This window comes from Misgurnus anguillicaudatus, chromosome 19 (genome assembly GCF_027580225.2).
Source record: "Misgurnus anguillicaudatus chromosome 19, ASM2758022v2, whole genome shotgun sequence".
In the NCBI taxonomy this organism is placed as follows: domain Eukaryota; kingdom Metazoa; phylum Chordata; class Actinopteri; order Cypriniformes; family Cobitidae; genus Misgurnus; species Misgurnus anguillicaudatus.
The window spans coordinates 27249731-27263569 of record NC_073355.2 but is presented as its reverse complement, the minus strand read 5'-3'; the positions used below and the strand labels follow the sequence as shown (position 1 = coordinate 27263569).

Genomic DNA, 13839 nt, shown 5'->3' with positions numbered 1-13839 from the left:
ATCACCAATCCCAGGAAGTAAACTGTTGCCTACAATTCTTGTGTTTGTTGTAGTCCAAAAAAAGGAGATTTACGTTGGAAACGACCTTTTGCATATCGTTAACATGTACTTATACACACTAATGCCGCCTTTCCACTGCACACGACATACGGAAACGAAAGTCGGAGTTCGCCCCCTAGTGGGAGTCGTAATGAAGCTTCAGTTTAATTGTATATGGGAGAGAAGCTCATTCCAGCGCAAGAGGCTTCATTCTAATTTGTTTACCATATGGAATAAATAAATGAATGCCAATAAACAGCTATGCATATATGACAAACATTGCCAATATTTTTTTGAGAGAACATGAAGACAAGATTAAATACACAAATTAAATTAATAATGTATTTATTATCAGTAATCAAAAGTTTTTTTAAGGATTTAAGTGTTACTAATAAAGTTAAATAAAAAGGATTAATAATTTTCGCCTCACACACAGTTTATGATTGGAATACAATGAAATACATCACTTCCGGTCGGCATATTGCATGCGGTTTAGTCGCACAAGTTCAATTTTTTTAACGGATTCAACACTCAAAACGGATCCGATATTTACGCATCCGCAGATGGTCGGCACTTCACGCAGCCCCTTTGCGACTCTCCATAGGAAATAAATGACTTGTCGGCCGTCGTTTGTCGTGTGCAGTGGATAGGCGACTTTAGACACCAAAAGGAATGTAAAATAATGAATCGGACAATAGGTGCCCTTTAATGTCAGTAAATCAAGGCTTTTCAAAAAATTTGCACTTGGTTTAAGTTCTGGAAAATCACACTCAGACTGAAATCTTTAGTACCATTAGGAACACTTTATTTTATTTTCATGGTTATCATCATTATCATTATTGTTTATTTTGCAGACATCATTTTCATTTTGTGTCACTGTCATCCTCATCAACAGTAATGGTTTGTTTTAAATCATAACACAATTTTGTTGTCAAAATGTACACATACAAGTAGCATATTTTAATGACCATGTTTTTAATATTTCATATTTACGCCTTAAACTAGATTCAAATTAAATTACAGTCAGAATTATTAAATGAACATGTACATACAGTTATTCAATACATACATAAAGAAAATAAATATAGTTATCATAAAAATAAAAAATAAAAATGAAAATACACACATTTTACAAATTGTTCCCCAAGCTCTTAACCTCATATGTTAATATACACATAATTTTTATTTTTCATAAATTCATATCGTCTTATTTCCCAAAAGTTTTAGTTCGTTGTCATCTTGGTTGTTTGACATGCATCGCAACACAGAAGCTAAACGATTTCTCTCACAACTTTTAACCCTGATCCCCCCCACCCCGTTTTTTCCTCCTTCGGTACACCAATTGTTTTCTTTTATGGCTTGCGTTGTTAGAATGATTCTGTCCATCGGGACACTTCCGCGCTCCTTTCTGCTGGTCACTTGCTTTGTCCGCAAGCATCTCCCCTCTTTCTTTATCTCCTAGTACCTATTCTTTGCATTTTTGCGTCTAATTTTCCGAAAATAAAACAAGACCTAGCAAGAATTGTGCCCTGTTGCTCTGATCATGTCTTTTGAGTAGCCTTCACTCGAGCCTTTCCCAGGAACTAGCTTTTCTCTTGTGCTCGCCCTTTTGATTGAGAAAAATACACTGAACAATCTCACTGGTGTGCACTTGCACGCTGCCCGGCCCTTCAACTGTGCTCTTGAGCACACTTCCTCTTAACATTCTGACATGTAAACATCACTGAAGTCCGAGTTGAGTGCGAATTGCGACACTGCCACAGATATCCTTTACAATTGAAAGACCCACTCAAGATGATCACTTCAGAGGCAGTCCGTCAGACCAAATTCTGAGGAACTCAATCCGTAGACAGCTCCGTATAAACAAAAGACGCAAAGACAAAAAGAGAGTCCATCTACAGATGTTCCATCAGCACAGACACAGGAAGAGAGAAGAGAGTATGACAGAAAAAAAGATTAAACAGTCATCCGATTCCTTTCCATTTCTTACCCCTCTCTCCGGGTCTTTTGTCCGTAGGTTCTTTTTTGTTCTTTTTTCACTCTTTTCCTCTTCTGTTATTGCAGAACGGTCAGACCAGTAGTTATATTTATAAATGTATATATTCATTGCTTTTTTCTGCTTGTTCCCCCCTCCTCCCCGTGAATGAAATGTAAAGCCGAATCCAGCTCTCTGACAACGGCGCCTCCTGTGGACGAAACGCAGAATTACGGTCAGGGGTTGCGTGACGTATAGCTAACCCAAAGCCAAGTGGCAAAAATGACTTGCACACAACAAAACGCCCAACGGAAAACCCAAAGCACACCAGGAATCGCAGTAAAAACATGAAAGGCAACATCCTAGACCACTTTTTCAACATGAGCAAAGGCAACATCTGGGAGTTGTGTCTATTACATTACAACCCTATAAGAACAGCAGCACATTTAAAGTATCACTCATAAATAAGCCGATTTCATGTGTTTGCTTGTCATTCCTCACCTTTGCAGTCTCTCAACAGGAGTAGGTCCTCACTGAACCAGACTCTGCCCTTGGAGATGCTAGAGAGATATGGAGAAAAAATGTGGTATATCTTTTACCCTTGAACTGCTATTGGAAAAACGGCTTCATAGATAAAGATAGCTGTAATAATAACATGTCTGTGTTGCAATAGCGTTTATATTTCTTGAAATAATTTGCTTTTTTTATTCTGCATATGTACATTTATTTGCCAGTACCTTTTACAGTATGTGACTGTTGGTATAACATACCGTGTGTTTGCTATATTTCATTTACGCAGAGATCACAAGTCTGCATCTCAAAATATTGCAGATGTATCTATTTCTGTACTCTGCAGCATTTAACGTCATCGTGATTTTTTGGTTTTGGAAATGTGATAACATTGGAAGACATTTTGGTGGTGTACTGTATGTTTAATGCTGCGTTTACACCAGCCACGGTAGAGGCGTGAAGCGCGAGTGATTTCAATGTTGACACGCGTATGGAGGTCTCGCGGCGCGGATGAGGCGTTTGGCGCGGCGCGTCTATTTTGCGCGAATTGTGAATTTTGCGTTTGACGCGAATTTGCGGCTGACGCCTGAGTTGAAAAATTTTAACTTTGGCGGAATTTTGCGCCAGGTTAACCAATCAGGAGCCTGCATGCTGCTGTGGCGACAGCCCCGCCCGGGGTCACTCATTCAATCTGAAGGAGCGCTTGATATTGTCTGTAAGCAGTCACCTGGAGCTATACGACACAAGTTCTTATTTCTATAGAGACAGGAATAAAAAGGACCTCGCTTGGAAGAGTGTCAGTGAGGATATTGGGCAACCTGGCAAGTTGTAATACACATTTCACTTTTGAGTCACGTGACGTTTATCGACCCGCGCCGTTTATTTTCCCCCTATAGTAAGGTTACCAAATACAAACCGGTAACTCTCTCGATAAATGCACAATCAACATCAGTCATCTTGCAAACAGACAACCGCATAGCACTTGCCCCTCCCACAAGAAGCGGATTTTGCCTCTGACGCGCGTCAAATGCTTGCTTTTTCCACGGGTCTACTTCGATCTAGACGCGCTAATGCATTTAAACTGTTCAAGCTAGGCGCGATTTTGACGCCTGACACGCGGTTGGTGTAAACGCAGCATAATGTCACATCAGATCCAGTTGTACTACATGTACACACAGCCAACCAATTATTGCAAAATGTCTTCATATTAATCATTTTTAAATGCTAGAACTAGCACTAGCATATCTATTTTCTTTCTTGTGTTGACACCAGTGGCAGCTCGTGACTGCTCTTCCGAGGAGCGCAAATTCAAAATATGTGTTCGGAGTGTCATGTGTGTTGCTCGTGTTTTCAAAGTGGGTGCTTGTTGCGTCATGTGAGCCATGTGCATCACGTGTTTTGTCAAGGTGGGTGCCTGCTGCACACGCGTCAAAACCGTTTATGATAAAAGAGACACTCACGTTCACAAAATACACGCAAGACACTCCCTTAAGAGTAAACTCTGATTACGCATGAGATTATGTGCGTATCTGGCAAACACGAGCGTCTCTTTTATTATAAACTCTTTAGATGCGTCTGCAGCATGCACTTATTTTGACAAGACACGTGCACAAAGGATCACGCGACGCGCAGAACACATATTTTGAAATTACGAACCACACACATGAGGGGACGAACGTCGCATTGTGCGCCCTCAAAAAAATAAGTCACCGGCTGGCACTGGTTGACACATTTCTAATTGAAACACGAATTTGGTTGGGGCATATTTAGTCACTTATTTAAATACTCAGTAGGCTTTAGTTAGGTAATAGCCATGAACCATTATTTGCTTCTGTCTAGATGGTAGCAGGTGCTATTAAAGGAGTGATCGTAGGTACAGTGCAAAAAAAACCCTAATTATTATTTGGTCAGTTTAAAGGAAATATATATGTAGCTAATATGGTTTTTAAAAGACGTTACCATCACTCTGGACCTTTCTCAGAGTAACTGAAGGGGTAGAGATGGCTGAGGCACGGAAGTTAGCAGGCAGAGTCTCTGATGAGTCAGAGGTCACCCCTCTCAGATCCTTCTCCCGAAACATCTTCCTCCATGAAGGAGAGCGGGTGAACGTCTTAGTGCCATCCTAAAGGATATAACAATAATCCAGAAGTCAACATACTGTATGCTGAGGAGTGAACACTGGTAGATACTTTAGGTGTCCAGTCAGGTATCTCAAAAGAAAATGTTATCTAAACTTTGTTTATTTCCACCATCTAACTAAAGCATTTGATTTTCTGCATGTTCAAACTGATATTAAGGCTACAAGATGAAAAATAAGAGGAGTAACCCCTCCAAGGACAACAGCTGAAAGAGATGGCATTATACTACTGTGTGTATTTCAGTTGCAGGAGACAAAGGACAGTTATCGAATGTCCAGCTGTGTTCATGTCCCAAGGCGCTCACCTCGTCTGGCCTCCTCTCTGTTCCCATGGCGATAAGAGAGTTATATTCCTTCTCCAGAAGTTGTCGAGCCTGGATTGTGGAATAAACATATGGAATCAGAGCAACCCTGATTGGTTGTAAGCAATATGTAGTTTTGCTATATCTATGTAGTGGTTGCTGCTTAAATGAATGAAATGTGCTATATTGATTTTCTAAATTATTATTCTTTTTTAAATATGAGTACCACTGTATAAGAAATAGTATGTCTGTTGTATTAAAATAATCATAATTGTTAAAAATGCACCGATATATTGGCCAATAATCGTTAATGATAAAAAGCAATTTTTGAATACTGAATGCATTCTGAATACTCGGGTATCGGTAGAAAATGTTTATAGGTGCATCTCTAATCATTTTTACATTTTTAACATGAATATTTAAATAATTAGGGTATACATTCAAATATATTTTGCATTAACATAACTCATCTAATTTACTTGAATTTATTTAGTATACCTTCAAGTACATTTTAAAGGGGACATTTCACAAGACATTTTTAAGATGTCAAATAAATCTTTGGTGTCCCCAGAGCACGTATGTGAAGTTTTGGCTTAAAATACCATACAGATAATTTATTATAACATGTTAAAATGTCCACTTTGTAGGTGTGAGCAAAAATGTGCAGTTTTTGGGTGTGTCCTTTAAAATGCAAATGAGCTGATCTCTGCACTAAATGGCAGTGCCGTGGTTGGATAGTGCAGATTAAGGGGCGGTATTATCCCCTTCTGACATCAGAAGGGGAGCCAAATTTCAATGACCTATTTTTTCACATGCTTGCAGATAATTGTTTATCAAAACTAAGTTACTGGGTTGATCCTTTTCACATGTTATAGGTTGATAGAAGCACTATAGCACTTAAACATAGAAAATAATATTCAGTAGTGGCCTAGTAAATCTCTTAACCCCTTCAGACCCTGCGTCCACTGGAATGAACATCACGTTTTGTGGTTCAAACAAATACAAATGCTGATCAACCAATCAAAATAAGGCACACTGATTATAGCTAGTTTGAATAAACATGCCTTACTAAAAACATTACTTGTGGGCATTTTGAGGCAAAATAAATGGCACTGATATATTTTAAGATTTATAACAGTACTGAAAAGATATGTTTTCAGTTTGGACAGCTCTTACATTTATTTTAGTCTAGGACTAGTCTAATCCCTGTCTGGGAAACCACCCCTAAAGGTTTAGTGTTTTGTCCATTTTGTTCCATACGCCTAATCTTTGGATAGTTTCATTTAACCTGAAAGCCTAAAAGTGAATACTGTACAAATGTACCCCCAGACATCACCTTTGGCCACTACTGTGAACATTAAATATTTGAATATATATATATATATATATATATATATATATATATATATATATATATATATATATATATATATATATATGGATTTGTGGAGATTGAAAATAAACTTATATGCACAGCTGTATTTGTGAGCAGTTCTCTCATTGTTACTATGCGTATGCTTGTGTGGTTTTATTATTATGATGTACCTGTGTGTTTTGATTGGGTATTTGCAGGAGCAGGGCGAGGTCAGTATAGTCAAAGGTGTCGTCCAGAGCGAGCAGAGACCCGTGGACACCGCTCTCAGTCAGATTATCTGCGTACTCCTTCAAACCAATAGACTGAACCCAGCACATCACGCGCTCGTTTGACCACACCATCACATCTAGAGAGGAAGCACAAACACAATTCAGATCAAACTTAAAGGCTGGAGTTTATGATCAGAATTCCAGGAAGGTTTTAATCACAGATCTTTATCACAAATTCTATTTCAGGGGATGCCTCTGGATTTCATTTTTCCTTCAATTGCTCTTGATCTTTCAGATGTACATGTGTTTCGCTTCAGACAGAGCCTTTGTCTCTGCTTTGAAATTTCATGGGATTTCAGGGCTTTTACATTTGTTATTCGTTAAGGCAGCTTTTCAAACATTATAAAAAGGAAAACAGGAATGCAACACGGAGCTGTATGAGTTATTCATGGTGTTAATCCCTTTGGTGTGAGCATAATAATATGACTATAGGTGACGGCATATTCTGTAGACATCCGCCTCAGACTGTATTGTGAATCAGAAAGGCCAGTACTTGGCTGTAAAGCTATAGATACATTTGGCAATGCGTCAAATGCTAGGGCTGTGGTTCAGCGTAGGGGAAAACTAATCCCGGTTACCATAGGTGGCCATTCATTTCTATCAGGGTTGGGCAAAATTCCTTTCAATTCAGTAGTTGGAATTCAAATCATATAGGCCATGGCACATAGGTTTTTGAATACTGCAATACAAAGAAATTCTACACAGTTCAACAAAGAAATTGCATTAGTCAAACCTAACAACAAAATGGACCAGAAGAAATTACTTAAATTAAATTAAAAGTTTGATAAATACAATGACGTATAGGAGAGAACCGGGGCAAAAGTAACGTGGGACGAAAGTAACAAAGCGATTTTCTCCAAGCCCTAATAACATTTACATCCCAGACTATGACCGCATCACAAACGCTTGACAGACATGACAAATATCGCGTTATTTATTCACAGTTTTCCGTGTGTAGAACCAGAAAGGTGTTTTCAACAATGAAAAGTAAATTCCTAAAGCAGAATTTTTTTCTTATAACGCGTTATGTTTCTCGTTTCATGTGTTACAATACTGATCAATCTACATGTTATTTAGTGCTCTAACACATCCTGAAGTTTGACTTCTCTGAGTTTTTCAAAATAAAAGTAAATCGTGTTTAAATGTCAGGAGTTTCTGTAGGGATGAAAGTAACACTTGTTACTTTTGTCGAGCTGCTAATACTGTTGTATATGTTGAAAATTGATATTATTCTAATATGATTTAATTTTATTTTCATAGTGTTCAAACTGTTGAAAAAATATTTTATTCTCAAAAATTTAAGTTTGTACTGTTGGTTGCTTTTGACACATTTGATAAAACTGAAACTTAAAATGAAAATCTAATTTCATAATTTTTTACAAATATAAATTACAAAATATGTTTGCAGTTACATATTAACAAGGTCATAGTCATGTATAGTTAATAAAATCGTGTAACACAAAAATCTATCCTGTTTTGTTGTTTTACTTTTGACTCACCTGTGTGTTACTTTCGTCCATGCAGGTGGGGTCAAAAGTAACAATTCACTACTTACGTTTAAAGTGAAATTATACTGAAGTCGTTTTACATTTTTACAAAATTTCACCTTGTATTGATAGACCACACTTGTGAGTTATTGACCACAGCAAAAATATATCTCTGTCTATAACATTATCTTTTAAAATTAAGTTTTTCTGTAAATGGTACTCTCTCCCCTACTGTGTATTTGCTTAATACAAATTTCTATAGGTGTCAATTTAAACCCCAAATAACCCATATACAGTATTGTGTTTATGATAATAATAATAATAACAACAGTACACTCTTAGAAAAAAAGGTACAAAAGTTGTCAATGTGACTGTATCTTTTAAATAGGCCCTATGTACCATTTTGGTATAGATATGTACCTTTGAGGTACCAGTATGTACCCTTGAGGTACCAATATTCAATTCAATTCAGTTTTATTTATATAGCACTTTTAACAATTGTTAAATTGTTTCAAAGCAGCTTTACCTTAATAGATGCAGGAAAAAACACAGAAAATCATAATCATAACATAATCAGCAGAATACAGCGGTTAAGATTAACCATACTATCGAGCGTAGTAATAATGTAACATATATAAGAGGGTGCTAAGTTAAGCCAATGACTCCCCAGGGGTTAAAAAACACCTAGAAGAAAAACCCTGTGGGAAAAGTCCTAGGAGGGGAAAAAACCTTGGGAGAGAGCCAGACACCTTTTACATACAAAAAAGTGTACTTTTTGAAAAGGTACCGCCCCAGTGACAACTTTTGTACCTTTTTTTTTCTGAGAGTGTACTTCCTATTGGAAAATATTTTATTTCAAATTTAATTTAAACACAAATGTATCTGATGTCAAGGTATTTTTTCAATTATAGACAAAACTTTCCACATTGAAATGATGCGGTAACTATGGTAACCGGGATTAATTTCCCCTAAACAGATGTGCTGTGCCTCCCTGCAGACTTTATTTGCATACTGTACCCATTCACTTTATCACAATGATGTTATCATTTTAAATAAAGTAGGAATGTTTGTCTGACTGCACCTGTTTCATGCCATAAACACATAAATACCGGCATGTTACTCACACATACAGCAGTGCACACCGAAGTGCGCGTGCAGTCTAGTGAAGAGAGCCGTGTACACGATAAACTATTCACGGGGGCTTAATATAGCCTCAACTGGCATGCAGGCATGTGTGCGTTGCTATGCGATGAATAAATTCTACATCAGTGAAGACATCTGGTTCTTATCAAGGTACCGAATGAAGCAAGAACTGCACCTTTAAAATGACTTCAAGCTGAAATATCTCATCTGTGTATCGTGAGTACTTCTTTGATCAGTTTATCCACAAGGTGAAATCACTATTGTGTGTTTAAATCCAGTGCATAATGGAAGGCTGGGTCATACAACATTTTCCACACGTCATTACTTGTAACGCATGTTATTATTCACAAATGCACCTCTCGCTCTGCCATATTGTCATTCGCTACATAATGTTTTGGTGAACTGTAAATTCCAGTTGTGTTGTTTTATCATTTTGACACAATATGCAAAGATATGCAAAGATTAAGAGGATATTAATCAATTGCATCAATCCTTACAAAACCAGCTTAGACTGACATGACTGGTACAGCTAGTTGGATTATGTTAAAGCTGACTGGGTAAGCTAGTGTAATATTAGACATTTCAATATTTAAAACACAACACAACGTATACTTTATATAAGTGACCCCCAGTGCTGTTTTTTATCAGACCTCTACTAAAAACATTAGGGATGCTGGGCATCTATTTGCTATAATAGGCAATGGCATCCCTATCTAATAAAAATACATAATTAAGATGAACATTAAAAAAACCTTTATTCTGGTGTTGGCTCTCATCTCTCCTCCTCTCCAGCTCCTTGCGGTCATAATTGAGGCGCTTCAGGCACATGATGCCATAATGCAGGCTCACCCTGTGGGTTCAAAAGGTTAGGAGAGAGGTCACAGGGCTATCCAAATTCATTTGGGCATTCTACCCTGATAAAGTGTTACAAGAGCCAACCCCAAGAAGTACACAAGAGATAATAAATGGCCTTAACACACCTGCACAAAGTGAATAATATGATAATATGATGACTTTTAGCATAGCTTAGCACAATCCATTGAATCTGATTAGACCACTAGCATCGCGCAAAAAATAACCAAAGAGCTTGGATATTTTTCCTATTTAAAACTTGACTCTTCTTTTTTAACATCGTGTACTAAGACGACGGAAAATTAAAAATTGTGATTTTCTAAGCAGATATGGCTAGAAACTATACTCTCAAACTGGCGTAATAATCAAGGACTTTGCTGATGTAACATGGCTGCAGCAGGCGTAGTGATATTATGCACTGCCAACAAATAGTCCCCTGCCATTGGAAGTAACTAAGGGGACTATTTTCGGGCAGTGCATAGTATCACTAAGCCTGCTGCAGCCATGTTACATCAGCAAAGTCTTTGATTATTACGCCAGTTTGATAGTATAGTTTCTAGCCATATCTGCCTAGAAAATCGCAGCTTTTAATTTTCCGTCGGTCTTAGGACACAATGTTAAAAAAAGAAGAGTCAAGTTTTAAATAGGAAAAATATCCAAACTTTATTTTTAGCATGATGCTAATGGTCTAATCAGATTCAATGGATTGTGCTAAGCTATGCTAAAAGTGGTACTAAAACTGGTGCTAAAAGACCCGGAGATCGGCTGAATGGATTCCAAAACGGTAAAAATCAAATGTTTAACTCTAGAAGGGCTAGAAAATAAGCATATTTTAAAAAAAAGTGGAGTGTCCCTTTAAGTGTAATGTTAAAGATATTACCTGTGGAAACTGTCCACCATCTTGAGCTGCCCACGTAGCTCTTTCTTGGTCAAATGGTCCAACATCCGCGCATCCACCAGTGACTCCATGAAGTAACTTCTGTACTGGGGCAAACCCAGACTGGGCAGCCAATCGTTGCCCACCCACTCATGGTTCATATCTCCATAGGCCAGGATCTACCACAGGAGGAGGCAACAACATAGAAATGTGACTTTGACGCCTACAAATCCACTTAAACTAGTGTTTATCAGTAATACACAGGCTTTAACACATTTAAAGGTGACATAGAATGATTGAACGGGGTATTTATCCTTGTTCTGTGATGTGACATGTAGACAAAAATTTTTTTGTTTGGGTCTGTAATGCCTTAAAAGCGTCCTAAAAACCTCTCTCAGATAGCTCTATTAGGGTGGGGGATTTTAAACAAGTGGTTTTGCACCTATTTGCTCCCCCTATACTGGCTTAACTTGCAATCTTATTACTAATTGGCTGACTTTGCTGCCACTCAAAAAATGTAACCAATTATTTTAAAGTGGAGGGGCAGTGAGATGCCTGTGATGTCATAAGCATCAGTTTTTCAGATTGGGCCGTTTTTCAACAAAGACAAGGTAAAAATGGTTTTTCATTCTCTGTCCCCTTTAAAACAGTTTAGCCTTTCTCTGATGCTAATTGTATGTGATTTTGATACACATACTCGCATTATCTAGGCTTCACTCCTGAACTATCTGATAACAGCACGGGAAAGTGTTTAATGGAGGTATTGGCGTTACTCACCTGATCCCAGCTAATCTCTTTCAGCTCCTTGCGTGCAGAGGTGATAGCATGATAGCAGCAGAGAGGTGAGGAAGAGGAGATAAGGAATGCAGCAGAGGGGCAGCAGGAAAGACACATCGATGAACAAGAAGAGGAAAGAAGAACGGGGAGGGAAAGCAGGGAGAGAGGCACAAAGGGAGGAACAGTTTGTTAGTGACCGGGTCATTAGTTGGAAGCAGTTCACACTGAAACAGAAAAAAGAGGGAAAGTTGAGGATGTTCAATGCTACAGCCTAGCCAGACACACAGAGGGGAAGAGAGAAAGAGAGAGACCATCAAAACATGACTAATCACTCCGCTCTCTTCTCATGCCGCCTCTCTTACTGTCCACTAGGGGGCAGAGCACTCTACAATCCAAATATTGCTTGATCAGTAGGCTTTATTTTAAAGGCAGCAACATTCTGATTATAAAAAAAACTCTCAAGAAGAAAATTTGGGTTGATGGACTTCCTGTCACAGTGTGTTCTGGGTCTGTTACATCTACGTCACTCAAACTACTGACCCATCAAATCAGAATAATGTGTGTGGACATAGCACTGAAAGGACGACTACTAACTGGTTTGGTTGCTGCGGTCAGGGACTCCATCTCGGCGTGGGTCATCCACACGTTACTGGTCGACTATGGTAAAGCAAGAACAAAACATTATTATTAAAAAATAATAATTTGTTTCATAACAAAGATAAGGATTTGTGGGCGTACGGAGCGTGTGCTGGCCGGGGCAGAGGGGCTGGTCAGGGACACCATCTCCTGAATGGCCAGTCTCAGTTTGAGGCGGTGGAGTGGGTTACTGATTCCAATTTCTCTCTGGATCTCTGTATCTGACAGGTTGGCCATGATAGCTCCACTTTTGACATTGGCACGACAAGCTGCCACATACCATGCAGGCATGCCCACCCAGAGCTGGAAGAGACAGAGAGAAAGAAAAAAAGAGAGGTGATCTTCAATCAACAATTGAGAAACTCCAGAAAACACCATTGATCCTTAAAGGGACACTTCACCCATTTGCATTAAGCTTTGTATAGTTAGAACCCCAGTCATGTTTTTGAATGGTCGTGCATCATTTCCTCAGTTGCCACTGAGACAGGACAAAAACAGATTTCAGTGTTGCACTTCCTTCTTTCAATGATGTAAAAATCATAATTTTGCATCATTGAAAGCAGGAAGTCCAATATCTTTGTTGAGGGAGTGAGACTGAAAACACCCCTTTTCTCGGTCAAATGTTACATTTCGACTACAAATATGATGCACTTTCAATAAAGATTAATGTTTCTACGAGTGAAATGCTCATTTAATGAAGCTCTACATGAAAGGAAATATCTTCAAAAATGTAACATTTTAAAATTACCACTATACATTTAAGGCGGGGTGCATGATCTCTGAAAGCATCATGTTGATATTTGAAATCACCTAAACAAACACGCCCTACCCCAATAGAATCTGGACCTTCTTTTGATAGACACGCCCCAGACATACACAACCACCCAGGCAACGATGTCGGTTAGTAGACACGCCCCTTACTGCTGATTGTCTACAAGTGTGTTTTGGTACTTGGCTTGACTTCCTTTTCCAAAGTGTTTTTCAAAAATCATGCACCCCGCCTTTAATACCCTTACATTAATACTATAAAAGTTATTGTGAGACCCCCAAAATCATTCCTAGCTACATTCCTGGGTGACAATGCCATATCTCCAATAGCTTATGCCAATATTGAACTCCGCAGTGCTCATATAAATTCATACTTCAAGCCAGGAGACAACAGTGGGTCCATCCCAGGATGCAAAGGGCAGACCCTGTCGACATGCCTCCTCCAAAAGTTCGTGCCTGAGAGAAAGAAAGGAATAATTTATTTTGATACAGAGTTGAAACAGACGGAAGGAAGGGTGTGCTTGTGAGTGTAAATTTACTTTTTCTTGCTGCGACGGTCCTTATCCACAGGACCAGCCATCTTGGTGAGCCCGAGAGGATCAACAGAGCCCAGATCGTCTGAGGGGGTGGAGGCTACAGGAGACACAGAGGTTTAGAGCAACAGAAATGAATATAAACATGAGGATTAATAA

At 38.6% G+C, this 13839-nt stretch overlaps 1 protein-coding gene across 2 annotated transcripts in view; it reads right to left on the bottom strand.

Annotated features, from left to right (window-relative positions):
* Window positions 1-822: 822 nt before the first annotated feature.
* ppfia3 (PTPRF interacting protein alpha 3) overlaps window positions 823-13839 on the bottom strand; it is a 51865-nt gene continuing 38848 nt past the window's right edge. For both annotated transcript variants that reach the window (XM_055194062.2, XM_055194061.2), the window contains exons 21-32: window positions 13687-13780; window positions 13522-13603; window positions 12482-12682; window positions 12338-12400; window positions 11744-11770; window positions 10970-11145; window positions 9990-10087; window positions 6509-6684; window positions 4967-5035; window positions 4484-4646; window positions 2516-2574; window positions 823-2225 (exon numbers count right to left, since the gene is read on the bottom strand). In XM_055194062.2, coding sequence (XP_055050037.2) covers window positions 2528-2574; window positions 4484-4646; window positions 4967-5035; window positions 6509-6684; window positions 9990-10087; window positions 10970-11145; window positions 11744-11770; window positions 12338-12400; window positions 12482-12682; window positions 13522-13603; window positions 13687-13780 — 1196 coding nt within the window. In that variant the 3' untranslated portion in view covers window positions 823-2225; window positions 2516-2527. The remainder of the gene's footprint in view (window positions 2226-2515; window positions 2575-4483; window positions 4647-4966; window positions 5036-6508; window positions 6685-9989; window positions 10088-10969; window positions 11146-11743; window positions 11771-12337; window positions 12401-12481; window positions 12683-13521; window positions 13604-13686; window positions 13781-13839) is intronic.